At 46.8% G+C, this 24534-nt stretch overlaps 1 protein-coding gene across 1 annotated transcript; it reads left to right on the plus strand.

Annotated features, from left to right (window-relative positions):
* Positions 1 to 11698: 11698 nt before the first annotated feature.
* Positions 11699 to 21113, plus strand: PROX2 (prospero homeobox 2). Its single transcript, XM_059372158.1, has 5 exons — positions 11699 to 11704; positions 12802 to 14130; positions 17899 to 18006; positions 19285 to 19479; positions 20928 to 21113. Exons 1-5 carry the CDS (start codon positions 11699 to 11701, stop codon positions 21111 to 21113), a joined length of 1824 nt encoding a protein of 607 aa, XP_059228141.1.
* The last annotated feature ends 3421 nt before the right edge of the window (positions 21114 to 24534 follow it).

Below are 24534 nucleotides of genomic sequence, written 5' to 3' on the forward strand. Positions count from 1 at the left end.
GCTCATATGATAATTGTCTTTCTCTGATTGACTTATTTTGCTCAGCATAATACCCTCTAGTTCCATCCACATTGTTGCAAATGGCAAGATTTCATTTCTTTTGATGGCTGCATAGTATTTCATTGTATATACATACCACATCTTCTTTATCCATTCATCTGTTGATGGACATCTAGATTCTTTCCATAGTTTCGCTATTGTGGACATTGCTGCTAGAAACCTTTGGGTGCACGTGTCCCTTCGGATCACTACATCTGTATCTTTGGGGTAAATACCCAGTAGTGCAATTGCTGGGTTGTAGGGTAGCTCTATTTTCAACTTTTTGAGGAACCTCCATGCTGTTTTCCAGAGTGGCTGCACCAGCTTGCATTCCCACCAACAGTGTAGGAGGGTTCCCCTTTCTCCACATCCTTGCCAGCATCTATCATTTCCTGACTTGTCAGTTTTAGCCATTCTGACTGGTGTGAGGTGGTATCTCATTGTGGTTTTGATTTGTATTTCCCTGATGTGAAGGCAGGCTCTTAACCAACCGAGCCACCCAGGTGCCCCGTCAAAAGGGAATTAAAAAAAAAAAAAACAAACATTTTTTGTGGGGCGCCTGTGTGGCTCAGTGGGTTAGGACCTCTGCCTTCGACTCGGGTCATGATCCCAGGGTCCTGGGATTGGGCCCCACATTGGGCTCTCTGTTTGGCAGGGGGCCTGCCTCTCTCTTTTTTTTGGTCTACTTGTGATCTCTGTCTGTCAAATAAATTAAGTCTTGAAAAAAGAAAAAAAAAGACAAGGAGAGAAGGTTTTTTTAAAAAAAAAAACATTTTTTGTTATATAATATATATTCATGGGTGCTGGATGGCTCAGGGGGTTGAGCATCTGCCTTTGGCTCAGATTATGATCCCAGGGTCCTGGAACTGAGCCAATGGCAGGCTACCTGCTCAGCAAGGAGTCTACTGCCTCCTCTCCCTCTGTGCTCTCTCTCAAGTAAATAAATAAAATCATATATATGTATATAAATATATATATATATATTCAGAAGGGTATATAAATATACGTATATGATTTAAAGAAAAATAGTAAAAAGAATACTCATACTCACCATCCAGCTTAAAATGGAAAAGCCCTATGTGGTCCTCCTTGCTCGTCCTCTTAGAGCTAACCTCTGCTAGGACCAACTATACGGTAACCAGTCCCTCCCTTTCACTGTAGCTTCTATACACGTGTGTCCTCAACTATAGACTTGTTTTACCTATTTTTTTAAATGGAGGAAAAGATGTATCTACTTTCAAATTATGTAAGAAAAAAATGTTGTTTCTAGAAAAGGATAAATGGCTCAGTTAATGAAAACAGAGTGGGCAGCACGCCTTAGATAATACACACAGCATTTTTTACCTGAAGTCCCCCATATTCATATGTATGGTCTGAACTATATGCTCATATCCTTGTTTATGTATTTTTTAATGTAATTGACCAGATGGTAAATGGCTGGGCAGTTGCCTATGTTTCTGTTTCCAGACTCCTTAAAATAGAGACTATATCCTATGTTCATTTGGTATTACTCATGATACCTAGATTCCATCTATCTGTCCATTTCTCCATTCAGTTGTAATTAAAGATGATGGATGGATGAATATACTCCGTAAAAATCTAGACGTTGTTGGGCCCATTTTTAAATGTAATATAAATGGAATCACAGTGTCAGTATCATTCTCTGATTTAACTTCTTTCAATCAGTGTCCTGTTTTGAGGGTTTACCCATGCTGAGCTGAGCTGTGGTGCATTGATTTTCACTGCTGTGTATCACAACATACACTCCACTTCCCAAACTGAAGGACAAGAAGATGGCAAAATTCAAGTGATGTTTCGGGGGGCAGGTGGACTTGGCGGATGAGTTCTCCTCAGCTCTGCCAGACAGGCGGGTTCTGGTCCCAGCAAAGAGCCTCCCCAGTAGTATTTAGACCTCTGCTAGAGGGGAAAGCCACACAGCCCCTCCTTCCTGAACAGCCGAGATGCCATATTCCCGCGCTGAGCTGGTTTTGGTATCCTCAGGATGCTTGAGGCCCAAGGAGAAAAGGATTTACTTTGGAGCCGCCTGGTCGGGGAATTTGGAAGGCCAGGAGCTCCCCCCGGAGGTGAGTACCGTGGGAGGAGCCCCGTAATTCAGTCCCCACATTTTGAAGAGACTCCACAGGTCCTTAGGCAAGAAGAGATGGCATTTCAGGAAGGTCTTCTCTCAGCAGGCTTTCCCTGGGCATCTGAGTTGGGGCAGGGGTGGGAGATGGGGGAGGAGTGGCAGCCAACCAGCTCTGGCCTCTATCTGCATATTCATAAGCCCCCCCCCACCGGTTGGCTGGACGAGGCAGCCCCCACTGTCCCCTCTGCCGCAGGCAGGGCTGGGTCTGTCAGATGGTACCTTGCACTGAGAAGGGGCGGGCGGGAGGCTTCCCTCACTCAGCCACAGGCACTGGGCCTGCCTGGGGAGGAAGCCAAAATCACTTCCTGACTATGCTTCTTTGTGCCCAAGGCTGGTGAAGAGTGGGCTGCTCCATCTTCTGGGATAGCAGACCCCATCTGTGCAGAGCCCAGGACTTGGATCTCCGTGAGGGCGTCTTCTCTGTGAGTAACACCATTGCTTGCATTGACCTTGAATGAGCACTTTTTTTTTTTTTTTTTTAATGATGGAATGTTTATTATAAAAATGTTCAAGAATGCAGACAGGTGGAGAGGCTAGCATCGCCAGGCCCACCCCTACATGTCATCGAGGTTGGTGCAGTATTTGCTTCATCTGTTTTTATTGGCCGAAATATTGTCAAGCACATCACAGACGGCAGCACTTTTTGCTCTGAACACCTCACTCTGCCATAGCTGCCTCTCCGGAGCACTTTCTAAACTCTTCTTTCATCACGTTCTCACACCAGTCTTCAGTGAGGGGACGATGTCATCTCCATTTTAGAAAAGCAGAAAGTGTGTCTTGAGGGCAAATGGCTGGAGTAGAGCCCAGACCTCCTGACTCCCAGCCCAGGGCACCAGTCGCGGCCACAGGAAACGATCTCACGTCCACCAGGGTTGTGCTAGATAGTGAGGAGACAGTGCAGCCCCTTTGTGACCTTGGGCATGTCACTTCACCAGGCTTCGGTGACCTTATCCTTGAAGCAAGGGCAGGGCATGAAGAACTGAGGTTCCCTCACCCTGGTCTGTGATGTTTTCATTGGTTTCCAGAAAAGACCATATAGGGGTTTTTACCAATCTAAATTAATTTGGATACACGCCCTTCCTCCTTTCTTTCCTTTCCTTTTCTTTAAAAATCAAAACAAACAAACAAACAAAAAAACCCCAGAGTAGTTAAGATTCTTTTCTTTTATGAAATAAAAATGATAGTGGATTGTAATCTTTTGCAAACCTATTTTGGGGGAGTTTCACCTGCAAATAAAGTGTCAAGACCTTTAGGACATTTTGGACTCAGGCTGGTCCAGTTTTTTGTTTGTTTTCATTTTATTAAAGGTTGAAATCTAAAAGTCAGGAAACCAGGCACTGTCCCAGATGATCCCCAAGTCCCCTCCAGGGCGAAATAAAGTTCCTGGGGCTGTAGGGCCTCCCAAGCCTGCCCTAGAGGAAAAGGAAATTGCAAATTAAGGAGTGCCTATGGTCCTGCACTAGAGAGAGCCGCCCCCACAACTCTAAGAAACAATGCGGTCATCAGTCCAATCCTTTTTTACAGACAAAGAAACTGAGAAAGGAGAGAGGCAAAGTTAACCTATGTAAGATCATGTGGGAGCTAGTAGGGAGTCTGGCCCAAGTCCAGCACGCAGGGGATCACCCTCACAGGCACCAATGACACCCACCAGGAGGGTTTCTGACTTGGTGGTATTTATTCTGTCTGTGGACAGGGCTGCGTGGACTGGGCTGTCAAACTGACCTCCTATACCTATTTCCATGGTCAGCCAATGCAGGGAGAGCTGCCCAGGATTGGACCAGAGATGGATGGGGTCATTCCTCACCCATAGCCACATGGGGAGGATGCAGGGACCCCCCCAGAAGTGAAACAGAGATGAGGTTGTATATGAAAACACCTTAGTAAAATGTAAGTATGCTGTAGGACCTTGAGCTGTGCCACACAGTTCGTTAAACTGGTGAGTACCCGGATGCCAGATGAGAGACTGCTGTACTCATACACCATGAGCGATCACTAACATGAATTGCTTGTGATGGACCGTTCGATCCTGTGCCGTGTGCATGGGAGAGGCTGTTTCAGGCTAAGGCGTTTTCCTCCATATTTCACCAGCCGTATCATGCGTGGGTGGTTATTGGGTAGAAGCAAGACTGGTCCCACTGGGATCCAATCATCTTGCATAAATGTGGATCAAGCATCAGAGGCAGCAATGAGAGTGAATTGCATCTTTTGGGCTTTGCGTGATGCCCTATAGCCCACCTTGATTCACTGACTGGCTCTTTGATGGTCCTGCTGGAGTGTATCAGAGGTGTTTGCTGTTCCCTAAATGTGGGCACAGCACAGAAAGGGAGACACAGCCTGTGAGCTGCCCTTTCCCTTTGCCCCATGAGCAGATATCAAGGAAGGTTTCTTGGAAAGGCATAGACTTGCAGGGAGAAGGGTTCCCGTGCTAGGAGGTGATCTGCATAGTTGAAAATTCCACCGATCCTGACTGTCTTTTCAGCCAGGGCCCATGGTCTCTAACACTTCAGATACCGGTTTCTTTCTTAGCCCTATTATTTACTTGAAATTCCACCTTACCCTCATTTTACACTTTCTAGCTATAAAATCCTACATAACTTTGCACTAATCTCATGAGCCCTGTGTTCTGTGCTCATGTTTGTAGCTAAATTTGCTTCTTTGTGGAGCTTTTTACGTCTGGTGCCCAGGAATGAATGTATATCCAGGAAAGAGCCAATGAGAAAATCCAAGCTTTGTTTGTTTGTTTGTTTGTTTGTTTGTTTTTAGTAAACTTTAATTTTTAGAGGAGTTTTAGGTTCATAGCCAAACTCAGATTTTTCCATACATCCCCTGTCCCCACACATGCATAGCCTTCCCCACAAATTCAAGTTGTTTTAATATCAAGGGCAATGGTTGCTTTTTAAAAATTATAGTGTGAAAATGTGCCCATTGAAAATACAGGAAAGTAAAAAGAAGAAATAGAGAAAAAGAACTATCCAGGGTTCCATCACTTGTGAACAACATTGCTAACATTTTAATGTATTTCTTTCTCATCTCTCCTCCTTTGTATTTTTAATAAGTGATTTTCTCACTCTCTACTTATTATAAAATAATGTTCTGTAAACTCTTTCTAAACATGATTTTTTAAAAAATAGATACATAATATAGCATCACATAGATAGTACCTTATTTATATTCAACCCCTATCTACTCTTTAATTGCGGGATGATTGTTTTTGACATAAATCTGTGTGTCTGGCATCATTTTCTTGATTTTATTTCTTAGACAAAGGACCATTGACTCAAGTGGTATAAAAATGTCTAAGTTTTGTAATATATATAGAAATATTTCCCCAAAATACTTACTCCCAAATATGAGAAAAATGAGCCAGCTTGCTGAGAATCAGAGGTATAAAGGGTGAGATGATATTTTCACCCATCGTACTGGCAAAGATTTAAAGGACTGACAATACCCAGTGTCAGTGAGGGTAAGGGGCTGCAGGGATATGTGTTGTTTTATAGAGATGTTGGTAAGAAAGAAAATTGGCTATTTAGAAGTATACACACAAACAATGCAATGAATACATCCTTATAAATCAGTCCATCAGAGAAAGACAATTATCATATGATCTCTCTGATATGAGGAATTTGAGAGGCCGGGCAGGGGGTCATGCGGGGGAAGGGAGGGAAACATGAAACAAGACGGGATGGGGAGGGAGACAAACCATAAGAGACTCTTAATCTCATGAAACAAACTGAGGATTGCTGGGGGTTGAGGGTAGGGATAGGGTGGCTGGGTGATGGACATTGGGGAGGGTATGTGCTGTGGTGAGTGCTATGAAATGTGTAAGCCTGACGATTCATAGACTTGTACCCCCAGGGGCAAATAATACATTATATGTTAATTAAAAAATTCAGTTAATACAGAAATATACAGAGTAGAAATGGAAAGTTCTCCTGTAGACCCTCATCTCCACTACCAATCAGTTGGTACATTTCTGGAGGGCAGCTGAGCAATGAGTGTAAAAGTCTTACACATGCCTAGTCTTTGACCCTGAATTTCAACTTCTAGAAATAGATTCTAAGGAAAAAGCAGTCTAAGTTCCCAGAGATCTAGACAAGACTGTTCATGCCAATATTATTCATGAGAATGATAGTTAACATTTATCAATAATTTACTATATGCCAGGAACTGGTCCAAAAACTGGATCTTTACAACAACCCTATGGTAATGGTAGGTATTAATGGGTATTTCCACGCTACTGATGAGAAAGCTGAGGTACAGAGAGGCTACCAGTCTAGTAAGCAGCTCTAGAGATTTAAATCGAAGCAGTCTGACCCTGTGGTTCATACTCTATTATCTGTGTTGCTAGACTAGCGACAATATAAGAAAAAAATCTGTCTGATCAAAAGGGAATTTATTAAATATGATATATACTTACAATGGAATGCCTTCAGATTTCACAGTGTTGTAGATTGATACTCATGGACATAAAAGACAAAAAAAGAGAAGCCATAGGACTATGTATTTATAATTTCATTTAAAAAAATTTATGTGATTAGGAGAAATCATGTAAGTTTATCTGTACACAGAGAAAAAAAGTATGGAAAAAAATGACAAATACCAAAATGTTAACTGTGACTTTTTTTTCCTAGGAGGAAGCTTTATAGGTGCCTTTCTTTTTCTCTTAGTACATTTCTATATTTGGCAAGCAAAACGACCCTTAATTGCTTTCATCATCTAAGAAACGCAGTAAAGCTATTTTTAAAGGGTTGTGGCAATGGCTCTGTTGTCAGTGAATGTGAGTGCGCTGCTGGTTAATTTTTAAATAGAAAACATTGCTGCTTCATGCCACACCCAGGTAAAGGGCTCTGGGTGGCACGCGGACCCAGCACGCAGGCTTCCTGTTTCTTAGCTGCCCAGATGCAGAGTTTCCATGATTGTCCGAGTTGGACGTCATCATCTCTGGGCATCTAACCAGAGCGGGGTCTGGCTGGATTTCTAGTTTCTGGCCTCAAGACATTCCCGCTGGCTGTTGCTTCATTGAGCACACCAAGTTCTTCTCTTACCCCCGTAGTTCTGCCTTCTGGGGCACACAGACTACATGGAACCTCAAAGAACAAAGCCTTAGATAAACCACAAAGGAGATTTGGCCAAGCTAGTGGCTTTATGCCCTATCTATCTATCTGTCTATCTGTCTATGTGTCTCTCTCTTGGCTTTGTTCCCTGTAGATGCTAGAAAGATCTGAAATAATGTACGTCTAATGAAGAGACAAAAATCAGTCTATATGAAGTACACACAGAAAATTTATGCAGCTGCTCAGCAAACATCGACTTGGCGACCGTTGGAAGCCAGGCACTAGCTGGGGTCACAGTCTGAAGGTGAAGAGACAGAGCGCCCGGGTAGCTCAGTCAGTTGGGTGTCTGCCTCCAGCTCAGGTCGTGATCTCAGGGTCTTGGAAAGGAGCCCCACATTGCATCAGGCTCCTTGCTCAGTGGGGAGTCTGCTTCTCCTTCCCACTCTCTGTGCTCTCTTTCTCAAAGAAATAGATAAAATCTTTAAAAAAAATAAAGGGGAGGAGACATTGAGTACTTCAGGGAGGAGGTGACATTTCATTTGGATTTTGGAAAAGGAGTAGGTGTTCATCAGGTAGAAAAGTGAGAGCGGGGCCTTCCAGGCAGATGGGACAGTAAGTGCCAAGACCTGGACTGGTGGAGGAGCTCGGCATGCTCAGGGATCACAGAGCCCAGGACAGCTCAGTGGCAATGCTTGCAACGGGGCATGTTCCAAGGACAGTGGCTCCGGAGGAACTGAGACCTCTCTACCTTCAATTCAACAGGCCGCTAGCAAAGACTGATTCCGGGGAGGGCCATAAGCAGGCCCGTGTTTTAGAAAATTAATGTTGATGCCAAAGTTGCTGATGGAACAGGGATAATCAAAAGGGAATTTCCAGCGGCTCCCACCAGCGCAGCCACCCACCTGGCGGCTCCTGTCCACGTCCACTGCCTTCCCCCACTACCATGGGGGAACCAGGGTTTTGCTTCTCTAAAATCTATCTCTCTCCTAGCATCACATCTCGCCCCATCTTCCTACGCAAGGACGGGTTCCAGAAATTCTCCCCCTCTGGCCCCACATTAACAGACTCTCTTTCTACGGCATCACCATTAGTCTACACAGATGCTGGCGTTTCTTCTGTCTTGAGATCCCCTCTCTTGACCCCATTTCTCCTTCCAGCCACGGTCCGATTTCTCTCCTCTCTGCAGAGCTCCTTGAAAGAGTTGTCAGAGTTAATGTCACCAATTCCTTCTCTTGTCTTTTGCCTTAAATCCACTGTGATGGGGGCTTTTTTCTCCCTGCACACCACCAAAACTTCTCTGATCAGGCTCTAGGACACCTCTGTGTTACTAACAATCCTTATGTGACTTGAGCACTCCCTGCTCCTAGAAACACTTCCTTTGCTTGGCTTTCAGGAACTCCCACACCCCTAGATTTCTTTCTAACTCACCCTCGACTCGTTCCCCTTCTACCCCAGCCTCTTTATGTCACTGTGTCCCAGGACTCGGACCTTGGCGCCCTCCTCCCCTCTGTGTTCATCCATTCCTTGGTGAGCTCATACACCTGCCTGTTGACAACCATCAACCTTGTATTTTTAGCCCAGATCTGTTCACTGAGTCCCCAGGCTTACTTATCCAACTGCTTTCTCAACATCTTCATTTAGATGTCTCATAATTATCTCAAACTCAACACGTGCAAAACAGAGCTCCTGAAACTCCTCCCCAAACCCTGTTCTCTAGAGTTCTCCTGATACAGCTCGTGCAATTTGGTCCTTCGAGTCGCTCAGGCCAAATGCTTTGGAGTCATTGTTGGTGATCCTTTATTTCTCTTTGTGCTCCAAATTTGTTAGCAAATTCCAATCTGTTAGCAAATTTCATGGGCTCCACATTCAACATATACCCAGGATCTGATGTAACTTCCCGCTTGCATTACTACCGTCCTGGCCCAAGACACCTCCTCTCTATCATTACCTTCTAGGTCACTGCCTAGATGCCTAGAGGTGGAAAGCATCCTAGGCTGTTTCAACCCTTGCTCCCCACCCCGAGCCTATTCTTCATCCAGGAAAGAATGACCCTTTCAAACTGAGTCAGGCCATAGTCCTTATAACCGTCCAGTGGGTCCTCATTTATGTCAGAATAAAGGCTGATGTCTTCACAGTGGCCAACAAGGCCCTAGTACAATGGCCTTCCATACTTAGTATGTCATGACATCTGGCTCTCTTTGCATGAATGTTAGCTCCACGTGGACAGAGGATTTGGTGGTCAACACTCGATCCATGTTTGTTGAATGAATGAATCAATGAATGAATGTAGAAACACCACAGGGAGGACAGGCTGGAGGATGGATGACCAGTTACGAGGTATTGGAATTGTCTAGGTGAAAAGCCTGAGACCCTGAATCAAGAAAGTATAATGGGAAAAGCAAGGTGGAATGTAGTCCAGAGCAATTTTTTTTTTTCCCCCGTAAATGATCAGGCGTGGTAACCAAAATCAGTGTTGAGTATGAGAAGTCAGGGAGGAGTCCAGGAGACACGCCTGCTTCCAGCTTAAACAAGATCGCTAGTGTGCGGGGTGAGACTGAGGGGCAGCTGTGGAGTTCGGGGTTGAGAATGTTGAATTTAAGCAGGAGATATTCATTCAACAGTTAGAATAATCATAACCAATCTCCTTTTCTTTTTGGAAGGTACTTAACTGAAAATATATATAGTTTGTATTACTGCAAGTCTCTCTTGGTTAAAATATCAATTCTGCCAGTTCAGGGATCATTATTAGTTAGAAAGCAGGCAATGCGTGTTAATGGATGACCCAGGTATGCCTAGCAGATGGTAAGAAAGAGCTGATATAAAAATCGCTTTTTCATATTATACAAATAATATATATTCATTGTCAAATGATCACAGGAAGTTAACAAACGTGTTTCTCTTCAAGAGATGGTAAATCATCCAAGCTGTTGAAAAGAATTTAGCGATATATTTTCAAATGTACATTAATTTGGCAAATAATCTATTTTATTTTAGTAATTTACAAATGTCTTACTCAAAGCAAAAGCCTTCTAATGATTCTGACCCAAGAACCTCACTTTCAGCAGCATTTTCCCCGCGACGGCTGGGCAGCTGTCACCACCTCCCACCTTCCGCCCTGGTGCCCGGAGCAGCATGGCTCACGGAGAGCTTGTCCGGGAATCTGGTCTCCCGGCAGCTCCAGATGGAGGCTGTGGCCACGTCCATACAAGAACCCAGAGGCTCCTGAAAAGCCAACTTTACCCGCAGTAAAGAACTCCAAGTAAGCTTCAGATTGAGAGTAGGAAGGAAACAAGCGGTCTCTCTCCTACCAGCATTTGTGCAAGCAAAGCAAAGGAGAGTGGAAATTTCTGGAGGAAAGAAATTCATTTACGTCTTATAGGAAAGGAAGCGTCCGCTTGACCAACAGAGAAGTCAGTCTCTTTTTCTCTTTTTAGAGATTTATTTATTGATTTGAGAGAGAGAGAACAGAGGGCAAGGTCAGAGGGAGAGGGAGAGAGAGTCTTCAGGAGAGCCGGACCCGGGTCTCCATCTCACGATCCTGAGATTGGGACTTGAGCCGAAACCAAGAGTCAGACAATTAACTGACTGTGCTAAGGAGCCCCGAAGTCAGCCCCTTATATAGGTCTTTCCATCTCCAGGGCGGCAGCTAGAGTGTGGTTGTGTCAAAGGATTTAGAATCTTAGTGGCTAAAAGCCAATCTCAGCCTCACTGAGCCTCAGTTTCCTCATCTGTAAAATGGGTGAATGACACTGACATTCAAGTTTGGCACCAGGTGCAATGAGGTGGCGTGGACAAATGTTCGGTAAACTTGAAGTGCCTTAAACTTGCTATCTGAAGCCTCCTGATTCAAGTACAGTGTATTTTGATACTTTGTGGGGGGAAAAATAGTTTTAGGCAGGCTTTCCTAAAATAGCTCCCTGCTTCTTCCCACACCCACATCCCAACTTACAGCCCCTTATTGCACTTTTCCTTCTTAGCAAGTATCACGACCTGGAAACAGACGTGTTCATTCCCTCTTCTCCTGAGGGACAGCCAGCCTCACGAGAGCAGGATTCTGCTGGTTCACCCCACTGTCTCTCTAAGTGCTTGGACAAAGGCCCAGCGCATAGGAGGGGCTTAATAAACAGTCGTTAAACATGAACAATGAAGGCAGAATCTGATTCTTCTGGGAGCAGGACAGCTGGTTCTCAAACTTGGATTTACGGGTTTCAGATGGTGCAGGGCAGGTGGGGATTCCTGAATTTGCTATTTTAAACAGATGCCGGGTTGGGTGCGGGGGGCTTGTGGTATAGACACTGAGAAAGTTACTCTGAATCAGATAAACCTTGTTTTGACTCCAGCCTGCCACTTACTTGTGGTATGACCATAGGAGGATTACTTAACTTCTCTGAGCCTGTTTCCTTATCTCTTAAGTGAGAATGACAACACGCTCAGGGAGTTATGAGAATTAAATCGGGTAATGGATGTACAGTTCTTGGCACAATGCCAGTGGTGCAGTTAGCTGCTGCTATTACACTTATTATTATTATTATTCTATTGTTATGCCCTAGCAAGAGAATTTCTCCCTGAAGGATCACTCTTAGGAATGTTCCTTTTTTTTTTTTTTTTTTAAAGATTTATTTATTTGACAGAAAGAGGGAGAGAGCATAAGCAGGGGGAGCAGCAGACAGAGGGAGAGGGGAAAGCAGGCTCCCAGCTGAGCAGGGAGCACTATGCAGGGGTCAATCCCAGGACCCTGGGACCATGACCCAAGCTGAAGGCAGATGCTCAACTGACTGAGCCACCCAGGCGCCCCAGGAATGTTCTTTTTTTTTTTTTTTTTAATAAACATATAATTTTTTTTTTTCCCAGGGGTTCCAGTGTTGTAAATCTCCAGGTTTACACACTTCACAGCTCTCACCATAGCACATACCCTCCCGATGTCCATAACCCCACCCCCCTCTCCCAACCCCCCTTGCCCCAGCAACCCTCAGTTTGTTGTGTGAGATTAAGAGTCACTTATGGTTTGTCTCCCTCCCGATCCCATCTTGTTTCATTCATTCTTCTCCTACCCCCCAAACCCCCTATGTTGCATCTCCACTTCCTCATATCGGGGAGATCATAGGATAGTTGTCTTTCTCTGATTGACTTATTTCGCTAAGCATGATACCCTCTAGTTCCATCCACATCGTCATAAATGTGCCCCAGGAATGTTCTTATAGTAGGATCCCAGCAGCGCAGCATCACCCAGGAACTGGTGCCCCACCCGAGCCCTGCTGAAGCCGCGTCCACACTGTAACAACCTCTCTAGGTGCTTTGTTTCCACCTTCAGGTTTGAAAAGCACCACTCAGAATCACCTATGCTGTTTTTTTCTTCCCGTCTCTCATTCCAGAGTCGGCTCAGGTTTGTAAGCTCTGGCATCACGGAGTCTGCGTCCTTGACAGCTGCTTCTCATCCTTCTGAGTGCAGAGGAGGGACACCCCCCGCCCCAGGCTCGCTCTGGGTACCCTTCCCGCTGAGGACATTCGGAGAAGGGACTCCCTCAGGGAGCCACGGCTCTGAGCAAGTGTCTGTTTAGCCAGGATCTGGATCCAAACTCTGGCTTGCTTCCTCCTCTGTCCCAGGCTTGCTCCTGCCTGCCAGAGCCCTGTATGGATGGTGAGAGAAGCCCAGCCCCCCCAGAGAAGGGCAGAGACTCCCCCTTTGCCTGGAGCCCCGGCCCCAGCTCCAGCTTCATCGACCCTGACTGGTTTGGGGATGAGAACATCCAAGCAAAGAGGGCCAGGGTGGAGACCATCGTCCAAGGCATGTGCCTCTCTCCTCACACCCCGGCTCCGGCGCCCAGCAAGGCCCGAGCCAGGGACGGTGCCTGTTGCCCAGGGAAGGCCCGGGAGCGGAAGAGGAAGCAGAGCCTTCCCATGCAGCAAGGCCCCCTGAAGCCAGGCCCAGCCGGGGACCACGGCAGCCGGAAAGGGGGCCCTCGGGTAAGAGAACAGCTCCACCAGCTGAAGCAACAGCTAAAACATTTACAAAAGCACATCCTGCGGGCTGCTGAGCCCAGGGACACAGCCCAGGACGCAGGGGGCTCTGAGACGGACAAGGGCCCTCTGAGGGCACAGCAGAGGAAGGGTTATGGACGTAGGCCCCGGGCTCTGGACAGTGACCACTACCAGGGTTCCCGTGGGGACCACCCTGAGGAGGAAAAACACAGAGCCTCTGAGGCGGAACACCAGTCTGAGGAGCCCAGGTTCCTTCCCTGTGGAGCACAGGCATTGCTGGAGATTCTGAGGAAAGAACTGACCGGGGCAGTGTCCCAAGCTGTGGACTCAGTATTACAAAAGGTACTGTTGGATCCACCAGGCCACCTGACTCAGTTGGACAGAAGCTTCCAGGGGCTTGTGCCAGAGGGGAGAAGTGAGCCCTCACCTCCTGAGAGAGGTGCCTGTAAAGACCTATTTCCTCTGGCCACCTTGCCCAGGAGGGCCCAGCCACAGACCGGGGTCCTGTTGCAAAACTTCTCACTGGCCAAGTCTCTGGACCCTCCCAGGTACCCTGTCTCTCTGAGGATGATCCCCATACCCTGTCAGGGTCCCCCAGCCAACTGTCCTTTGACTGCGCCTTCCCACATCCAGGAAAATCAGACTCTTGGCCAGCTGCTGGGTCCCAGACCCAGGGGTCACTGGAGCAGCAGTCTTCCCCACGACTCAACTCCCCAAAGTCATCGCTCCTCAGAGTCCGGCCTGCGACCGTGGGGAGCGGTCAAACTGCGGCCATCGGTGCTGAGCCAGCAGCAGTACGCCTTGCCCTTCGCTTCCCCCCGTCTGGAAAGACTGCCCGTTCTTCCCTCGGTGAAGATGGAACAGGGCGGCCTGCAGGCTGTCCCCGATGTGCTGCCTTTTCCTTCAGTCCACATATCCTTTACTAGAGAAACAGGAAGCCTGGAAGGTGAGGGGAGGTGGGGACAAATAACTCCGTGGCATTAAATAGCTTTGCTTTCCCGGGGGCCTCCTTAATGCTTGCTTCCAGGCTCTCCTTCCCTGTGGCTCAGTTACCAGGTTCTGACAAGAAGGTGGCGACCTTCTGGCATTTAAGGGTGCTGGGAAAGTTCATCTGCCTTCTTGTGTGACATACTGGATCCTACCATTATTGACTCTTTCCTTTGAGTCTGAAAGAGTTTCATTTGTTTGTAAACTCAGAAGGCCTTCCAAAATAGGATAAATACCCAGCGGAAGGAAAAACACCATAATTTGGTTGTCAGCAGCCTGTACGCCTAGGCAGAGAGGGTCGAAGGAATGACCTCGTCTGACGCCCGGCTTCCCAATCTCTTGGCTCCGCAGGCAAAAAAGCCTGCATTGCCCAGATAATTCATGGGGAAGACATGAGGGACCCAAAACTTCTGAGGCAGACGGAATAGGGGACAGTTTCCTGAGGGACTAGACCCAAGAGGCAGCTGGGAGGGGTAAGAAGCCTTTAGTCTAAGGAACAGCTTCTAAGCGGCAAGTGAGAGGACTAGAACTTGGGGGCTGGGCATCTGGTGGGGTGGCGGCGGCATGGGGAAGGCTGAGGGGCCCGGGCAGGTCTGTAGGGATCTGGATCTTACTGCAATCCTCAGGTAGACCCCACTCTCTTAAAGAGTGCTGCCCAGAGGAACCCTCCCTCAGGATATTAATGGTTGTTAAGTTAGGGAAAAAGCAGCTTGGATAAATACTAGATTATTGCTACTGGTTATTTAAACACTGGTTGTTAAATACTGGTTATTTCTATTACTGGGTAGTTTGACTGCGGGACTTCTCAGAGCCTTTAGCATGAGATGTCCTCTGTGAAGCTCTAAGATGAGAAGGTCTGCAGCCTCAAGCGCACGTGAGGGAAGATCGTCTTCCAGCAGGCGTCCTTGCAGCGCTACAGCTCCTGACAACATTAGTTAGGATGTTGCTTTTTTAGCGAGCGCCGTTCACACCGCTCCTTCTCACGGGCGGCCTATAATTGAGTGTCCAGAGGCCAGTGCGTCCGTGGAGCTGCATACGCAGGTGTGAGCAACCTGGGCAGCTGTATGAAGGGCGACAGGACGGGGTGGGGACCCGCTCAGGGCCACAGGGCGGCGGGCTCTTGTGTTCTAAATACCACGAGCGCCCTCTTCTGGTCGCAGGTGTTGGAAACACGCCTAAAGCTTGGGCACCACTTTGCCCTGCGCAGGCCGGCAGGCAGCGAGCGGCTCTAAAACCAACGCAGAACACCTCGCCGGCCACTACTGCCTCTCAGGCAGCAGGAAAGCTTCTCGGAGGTGTAGAGAGAGATCGTCAGGAAATCGCCCTGTGTGGCAAGGCCCACCTGTCTGGGCCTTCTGTAAGAGGCCACTTGGTTAAAATTAGGGCTATGGTGGAAGAACCTAAGGGACCCAACCCCAGAGGTTCTTCCCTTGGCAGGGCAGATGCTGATACTTCTCGGGCGCCTACTGTGTGCCTAGCCCTGTCCCGTAAAATGAAGACTGGGCTCCGCTTTGGGAGGTTTGGGGGCCCACCCACGGGTCCTGGCTGCATGGAATGGTTTGGGGGCCCCCGGCGGCATTCTGGTTCCCTAGCTGGTCCCTCATTCCAGCATCAGCGATGTGTTCTTCTGGGCGGCGACAGCTACTTTGAAGCGTAAAAGAACGTTCACGGTGGCACCCAGCCCGACCCAACAGGCAGAGCCGGCGCAGTGACCAGACGGCAGGGGGCAGCACCTCCGCGCAGCGCGCCTTCCCCGTGGCCCGCAGGGAAGCGGCAGTTCGCAGGGACCCGTCCACCACCTCTTAGCCGCAATTCTGAGACTCGAGAGCCCTGAAAATCCCGGTGATGTCTTCCCCCTAAGGCTGATGGAGACGTTTTCGGCGGCAAAGCCTGACCTGCCCTGAATGGAGGCTGTCGATCGACTAATCCCACTTTGCTGTGGAAATCTGCATTGGGGTTCGCACTGCTGCCACGGACCCCGCCCTGGCCCTCTGCTGACCTATGACAGATGCCCCGTGTGGCCATTACTCGGGAACAGATTCTGAAATCTGAAGCCCATTTGGCCCAGCGTTTCGGAGAGGGGGCTGTGGGCTGGTGTGGCCCCACCATCTTCAAGCCTCCGCTCGAGATAGAGAGGCTGGGACAGAGAAGCAAACTAATCTGCAGAAAGTCCCAAGACAGACACCTGCGGAGCCAGGAGTCACACCCCGGATCTGACTGCCCGGCACACCCTTTTACTCCTACGCTTACATTTTAGAAATGAGGCCCGGAGAAGGTAAGGGGCTTGCCCCTAATAAGTGTCTGAAACTGGGTCTTCGGACTCCTAAACCCAGCCTTCTTTCCACGGCATTTGTGAACCTTTAGGAAGAATAAGAAGTGGGTCCAAGGAGGCCCAGGCAGGGGTCCTCTGGGCAGCCGCCTGGGAGCCATGGCCAGCTGCCGCTGTAATTCATTGGTCTCCTTTGGCTAAACTGGTATCTCCCTACTGAGAAGTCTTAATTGTCCTAAAGGTACAGCTCTCTGACCTGAGCTCCAACGTGACTCTGTGTAATGCTTCTCACCCAGCCCCAGGCCTGTCCCCGGGAATGCTACGAGTTCTTATGTAAGAATCTTTATTTCCCTCCCACGCTGGCATTAGGCTGTCACACCACAGCTCCCTGCTCTTGTTAGAGATCTGTTCTCGGAACGAGGTATGGGTTGGAGTATAACGGGTTCAGGTTGACCATCTAATCACTCATTCATTCTTTCAGCCAACAATCATTTATTGAGCACCTACTATGTTCCTAGCACCAGGCTAGCCACGTGGAATACAAAGAGGAAAGGATAAGGCCCTTGCCCTCAAGGAGCTCACAGTCTAAATGGGGAGACACACATGCAATAAAATTTCCAGGTAGGCCATTGCTACAACAGAGGTTTGTACAAAGAGCCTTGGTAGCCCACGGTAAGGAAGGCCTAATTCAGCAGGGAAATATTTCACAGAGGAGGGGTGTCCGAGCTGAGCTGGGCGGCGTGAGGGAGAGCTCTGCCAGGCACATGGGGAACAGGCGCAGCTGAGAAGTTCAAGCTTCCTGAGCCGAAGCAAACTGGGATCTTGCACTTAAGCTGGTTTGGTGCTTGTTGGCTTAAATGCTGCCAAGGGACCTATGATAGCAGAATGGGGACCATCTAGTTAGCTCACCTCCTTTTACAGATGGGGAAACTGAGGCAGAGAAGGGGAAAGAAATCTCTACATGGGGTTTTGAAATCTGGGACAGACCTGCCATCTCTTCCCATTCTATTCTGAAAGTAGACACGCACAAGGTATGACAAGCTGTATTTGATGTTATATAGGCCGTAGAATTTTGCACATAAAATTTTTGTTTAATTCTGAAAATTTACTGTACACATATGGCATTAATCATCTGGAAAAAGTTGTTGTTGTTGTTGTTTTTTCCAGTAAGCTCTAGGCCCAACGTGGGTCTTGAACTCAAGACCCCAAGATCAAGAGCCACATATTCTACTGACTGAGCCAGCCAGGTGCCCTAAGAAAAAGCTTATCTGATCAGATTTGCTAGAGACAGAAAAATGGAACTAATACACCATTCAGCTAGAAAAAATAAAATAGAAACCATAAGGAACAGGACAATTCATTATTTGGATAAAGTGATACAATTATTTGATAAACTGATGTTACTTTCCTTGACGCTGAGATAAATCCAGGAGGGCCTAAATCCTGGTCACTTGAAGAAGGCCAAACTGATGTTTTTCTTCACACGCTACCCCAGCTCCAACCTCTTGAAGGCTTACTTCCCCGATGTCCAGGTAAAGTCATTCCTCACTTCTGAAAGCGTCACAAAACTCCCAAGAGGCAGTGGGTTTTGGCCAGTGGGAGGCAAGTCCTAGGTCATCATACGTGCCCCTCAGGTCCCCTTCGTGTTGCTGCTGGAATCAGTACAATTTCCAGTGCTGGGGCTGAGAATCTGCATGAATAACCTTGGACCACAAAGGCTGGGTATCTGAATTTTAAGATTTCGAGCTGTAGATCTACCCAGAAACACATGGGGAGAGAAGGGAACGGCATCTTTGGCCTCGTGTTTTGTCTCTGTTGGGCAGACCACGAGAAAGAAAATATGTAGAGTCAGGCACTGTCACGTTTATATCCAAAGTGCTGGATTTCAAAATGGAAGGTGCACAGAGATCAAGCATGACAATAAGGGAGAGAAAGCTCTGATGGTTTGAACCAGACCTTGCCTGTTCCCGTCAAGTTTCTGAGGGCCTCCTCTACCCTGGGTGTTGGGATAGGGCGGGTAATACTTTGTATCTACATCTTTGTGTTTTCCAGATCTTTCCCTCATATTCAGTTGCTCAGTTGGCCCCTGCACCACACTCTGATTTCAGTTCATTCTGCACCTCCAGGGCGGCCATGAACGGCTCTCTGCTCTACACCCTTATCCCTTCCTTTCACCCTTGACCTGGCAGAAGGCTCTGGGGCGGCCATGTAATCTGCCCAGGTGCAGCGGAAGCATCTGGCCTTGACCCCAGACTCTCCCAAAGTTACACTAGATACCATGGAAAGCTTTTCATGGTTTAAAAAAAAAGGCATAAATCCAGTATATCAAAACAATATTTTCTAAGAGACATTATAGCTAATTGAGATTATTCTGTGTACAAGTGAATAGACTAGGAAAACACTGTGGCTTCTTTTTTAAAGAAAGCCCTTTTGCACAGACCTGAAGCCCTGGGGCTAATAACACACTATATGTTAATAAAAAATAATTTTTTTTAAAAAGCCCTTTTGGGGGTGCCTGGGTAGCTCAATCAGTTAAGCATTCGACTCTTGATTTCAGCTCAGGTCATGAACTCAGGGTTGTGAGACTGAACCTGGGGTTAGGCTCTGCACTAGGCATGGAGCCTGCCTAAGATTCTCTCTCTCTCTGCCCCGCGCCCCCCTAAAAAAAGAAAGCCCCTTTGAATGGTGGTTAAAGCCATCCTCACTAAGCCCTGTGTTGAACCGGAAGTGGACAGTTCTGACTCTGAGCACCTCACAGCAAACGTGATATTTTTTGGCAAAAGACCTGATGGACCCTGTTGTTTGTACAGTTCAACCGCTGCATAACCTCCCAGATGATCAAGTGGTTCAGCAACTTTCGGGAGTTTTATTACATCCAGATGGAGAAATTTGCCCGGCAAGCGACTACAGATGGTGTCACAAATCCCAAGATGCTGGTGGTACTCCGTGACTCAGAGCTTTTTCGAGCTCTCAATATGCACTATAACAAGGGAAACGATTTTGAGGTAAGACCATGTACTTGGATCCCATGAGGTCCGATGAGTGCCTTCCCTTCGTGATTGAGTTTTAGAAAAGATCCCCTTCTGTGTCTGTCCTTAAGTTGCTGAGAGCTGGGGTGGCCTGGGGCCAATATTTGTATCACCCACAAAGACGAGACTCAACATCTTCTCTGAGGCAGTGGCTGGCTATCACAAGATGAATATACAGGCGGTCTTCGTTCTGAAACTAAAACAGAAGTTGACCAGATGTTGGGCCGTTTTAGATCTAACAGTCTGCAATGAAAATACCACAGCTTGTTGACCTTTTTCCCCTTAGTGCCAGGAGGCCCACAACTAAATGCCCGGCTATGGTAGCGCCTAGACTTGGCCCCCGTTTTCTTTACAATTTCTGTTCATTTCATCATTTGGTTCTTTATTCTCGCTTGGACAGTTTTATCTGTGGGCCTTTCATGGCAAGTCACCTCAGATCCTTTCTTTCTGGAAATACTGAAATAGACAGTAGTCAAGCTTCTCGGTCCTCTGGGGATCTCTGTGAAGGCACACTGGTGGCACCTTAGAGGTAAAGCATCAGTCGAGGGTGAGCGGGTGGCCTAGATGTCATGGGTGAGAACCTCTAATGCAGACACGTATGTCCTGTGGGCAGCTGACAGCTCGGCTGGGCTGGCCGCCCGTTCTGGAGGTCGCTGACTACACTTCCCTCTCCCCGCCTTTCTCACTTGATTCGGATACCTCTGAGAAAGGGAAGAACTATCGGCAGCTACCAGATGTCTGTCAGGATATGTTTGGAAACCGAAGCTTCCTTTCGAGGCTCGTGGGGGAAAGGGCGTGTGGGTGGGGCACACAGTGTGCATTTGGCCCACAGTGGCGGCAAGTCCTGGGCCAGGCGGAATGTGGAGGACTGTGGGACTCCCCATCATTTATGGCGCCTGTCTGCGTGAGGTCCTGGAACACGTTCTTGAGTCCCCCTTCAGCCTCGTGCTTGGCTTTGGAAGCAGGAATGATTCCAAGTCTTTTGGATCCAGTCCCAAAAGATGGTGGGATGAGGTACAACAGCTGTAAACTTGGCTGGAGGGGCGGGGGATGCCTTTCCTCATTAGGCACTAAGGGAAAGCATATTAAAGACCTTTGAACCACAAATTTCATTTCAATTGGAGTCAAGAGTTTCCCACTTACTAAAATCACCACCATTCGTAGAATCAGCTCCTCCTACAAAGGGAGTGTCCCTAATAGGCTTTCTCCTAGGGGTGTCCCATGGGTACAATCATTTTAAGGTTTGTATTTGATGAGAGAGAGCAGGGGATTCTTAGGGCTGCAGAAATCGAGAGGCCGGAGAGCAGAGATGCTCTTATCAGCCCACTACCCACTCCCTATGCAGGCAGCATCGAGGTCTGCATGGCACTGGGTCTCCTCGGCCTCATGTCTTTTCTTTCTTGTGGGTCTCTCTGGGAATGCAGGTCCCAGATTGCTTCTTGGAAGTTGCCAGCTTGACGTTACAGGAGTTCTTCAGGGCTGTCTCTGCGGGGAAAGACTCAGATCCTTCCTGGAAGAAACCCATTTATAAAATTATTTCGAAACTGGACAGTGACATCCCAGAGATATTCAAATCTTCCAACTATCCCCAGGAGCTGTTTCGGAATTAAGATCCCACAAAGTGAGGAGCAACTGGCCAAGGTTTCCTAGATTTGTCTTAAATGACAGTCAGTATAGTTGTAGTCATAGGAAAAAAGTGGGGGAGCATAAGGAGAACCCCCCACAGGTAACAATGACCATTTCTGATCATTTATTTCCTTTTTCAGAATCCTCAGAGTCTTAAACCTAGCTATAAAATATATCAACCAAACGTAATGGTGTGCTGGTAGCATATTATAAAAGGGACACAGCAGTTTGCAATTGGAACTGAAATCTCCACTTCATTGTTTCCGGGTGTTGGGACCTTGGGAACTTGCCAGCATTCTGCATCTGCAAAGCCAGGTCGGGAGGACGAAAAGATATTCTGACCTCAAGGACTCTGTGAACTGTCACTCACTACACAGGTGTTAGTTTTCTCCCCCTTGGCTTTCAGATGAAGTTATCTCGTGTGTGTGTGTTTTGTTTTCACACATTCCCGGTTCTAGTTACCTATTTATTGAGCTCTGCCTGTTGGCTAGACACATGCAAAGGCATTATCTTTAAGCTTTCCAGTTGGAAAAGGAGATATTATCTTCATCTGAAAGATAACCGAACCCAAGTTGGAGAGCTGTGAGGCAGCTTGCAGAAGTATAAGGCTCGGGTGCTTGGGTCGGCGGGGATGGTCAAGAGTCTGGAGGAACCTGAGCCCTTCTGATGCCGGACTATATGCAGGACCACCTCATGCTGCTTTTTGTGATCTCAAACAGGCCACTGTCCCCAGGAAGCATCCAGCACTAACGGAGCACCATCATCTGACACCCCCTGCCTACTACTCAGGAATGCCAGGACTTCCGCTGATTGTGCCAGCATGCAGAAAGCAAACTTTCTGCTGGACTTCAGCTTTACTGTTCATTCTTTCATTGGCTGCGAGTTTATCAGCGGGACAACCCAAGTAGGTGCTAGAAGACCAAAGTAGTTGATGCCCCAACCTCTTACATGCAGAAGAAACTGAACGTCAGACCTGGGAGCTGGTAGGGGCCTTTGGAGATCATCTGGCCCGCCCTGCCTTAGTTAGGAAGGAGGGAACTGAGGTCCAGACGGGACCCTTGCACAGCCTGTGCAGAGTCCCACAGACGATGAAAGGCATAAATGGGAGGAATAGAGCATGGCACATAGAAACAGAAATGCTCCCACTCCATACGGAAACTATGGTCAATCTTTCGGATGAAGGATTCATGAAATCAACATTTTCCCCCCTACTGGCCCAACACAAAGTGTGACTGATTCCGAGTGTCTAGGCAAAACCTGTGCAAAGCTGAGACACTGCACCTGTCTTCACCACTAGTGAGGGTCAAGTCTTGTTAGCACTGCAAAGGTGTGCAACCTGGGGTGGGCCCACACAGAGCTCAGCGCCTGCCCTTCTAAGGGATGTCTGTGATTTCATTAGCTTACTTCTTCCCCATCTACACAAAACAAGTTTCTCTATTCAACTTCCCTGACTTTTTTGGGGGTGGCTGGATCAGAGCCAATAAAATCCCTAAACTATTGCTAGATGTATCAATATAAAAAGGTATGAAAATTGACTTTCTTTTGAATTTTCTCTTACTTCAAACAGCTTGGAGGGAAACTAAAACAGGTGGATTCAGCCCAAACCAATCTTTTCAGGTTGCTTTAAGGTTATTTGTAAATATTCTTTGATACATCCAGTTGCACTCAGATTACCTTTGCCATATTTTCTCCCATAATATTCCTTTCAAAAAAGGAAGCAGTCTCCGAATCTAAGTTTTAAAAGCAGGCAAGCACTGAGTAACCCAAGCAAGGGCAGTTACCAACGGTTGGAGATGGCAGACGGACCCACTACCCAGAATGGAATTACATAGTTCCTGAAGATATTCATGGGAAACAATTCCAAGTTCACATGATTGTCTGATATGGGGCAGCCATTTCTGGAACATTTCTGTCCCAAACCTGAAATTCGTTAGGGTGTTTGAAAGATTAAGCCAAGCCACTCCAGGGCAGTGAACCTGGTCCCAGGGACCAATTAGATGAAACGTACAAGCTCAGATTGAAAACATTTGTGTCCTACGGTCCTTCCAGGAAGCGCTCTCTACCCACTGACCTAAACACAGAAGAATGTATAAATACACATACTCTGCCAACAGAAGAATTCTAATTTTTTATATTTTTGTTTCTACCAAGTATATCTCTTTCTCTGTTGGGAACACATTCTGAGCTGGTTATTAAGTTCTTTTAGCTGTCAATAACATTGCCGAAGATCTGGCCATCCTTTCTATTAAGGTATATGTGGGCACTATTCTCTCCCAAATCGGACATTTTCAAAGTCTGGTCAAACACTGCACAATTGTCTAATCCTTTAATGGTAGACAGTAGGACCTGTTTATGATGATGGCACTATGAGGGAGTTAATGCTCAATTAGTGACTAAAAGCAGTAGTTACTTGGCATTCCACGCAGGAAAATGTTCACTAGGAATCTTATTTCAAACATGGCTTCATACAGTATACACAGCTCCAAACCAGATTTGCACAGTGAGGAGGACAAAGGGACTTCCTGGGCACATGGATGGAGCCTGCCTGAAGTTTTTCCTTTCTATCCAAGGAAGGGCAAGGCACCCAGGGCAGAAGGAACAAAGTCCCCTTTAATAGGGTTTTGTACCTCAGCCCTAGCCCTTTATGGAAGCCCGCGGGTCCACTCTAAAAAAACCCTTTGTTTTTAGTAACAAAATACAGAATCATCAGAAAAAATAATTTAAAACAGGACTTCTATAGCATAACTTTATATGTATCTTTAGAAAATATTTCTTCTAAAAACCCTTGTAAAATTATGGTAATGAGTTTCTTGAAGTCCTATATATTCTAGATTTTCATAATCTTTGATTCTAGCTCTTTTCTTTATAGTTTTGGCTCTTTGCGCTGTAAAATAGATACAAAGTTTAATGATACCTGCGTTCAAAGCAAAATGGAAATTTAAAAAAACCTTTGATGTTTTTTATACACACTCTGAGGCATTGGCACATAATGCAAGATCATTTTCTCAGGACTGAGAGAATAAAAAACAATAATGAAAGCGTGAAGGGTAGGGCAGAGATAAAGAACAGGTTGGCTAAAATAAGTTACAGTTCTATCAGGCTGATGTTTAAATTATGCACATTTAAATTAGAGGAGTGCTCTACAATTCTTAACAATTGCTTCTGGGCTTGATGCTTTGGGGGAGAACATAAGCTTGTGAAAATATAGCAAATATAATACTCATGAAAGTATAAACATACTCTTGGCCAGATTTAAGTATATATGACACACACTGTAAAGAATGAGCTCTGGTTACCTATTTCAGAGTATTAATAATACATACTGTATCTCAGAGGTCGATCATGGTACTTACAATTGAAAATTATGTATTAAATGCTCACCTGTGGAAAAAGATAACTCATGAG

The sequence above is a fragment of the Mustela nigripes genome, chromosome 13 (genome assembly GCF_022355385.1).
Source record: "Mustela nigripes isolate SB6536 chromosome 13, MUSNIG.SB6536, whole genome shotgun sequence".
In the NCBI taxonomy this organism is placed as follows: Eukaryota; Metazoa; Chordata; class Mammalia; order Carnivora; family Mustelidae; genus Mustela; species Mustela nigripes.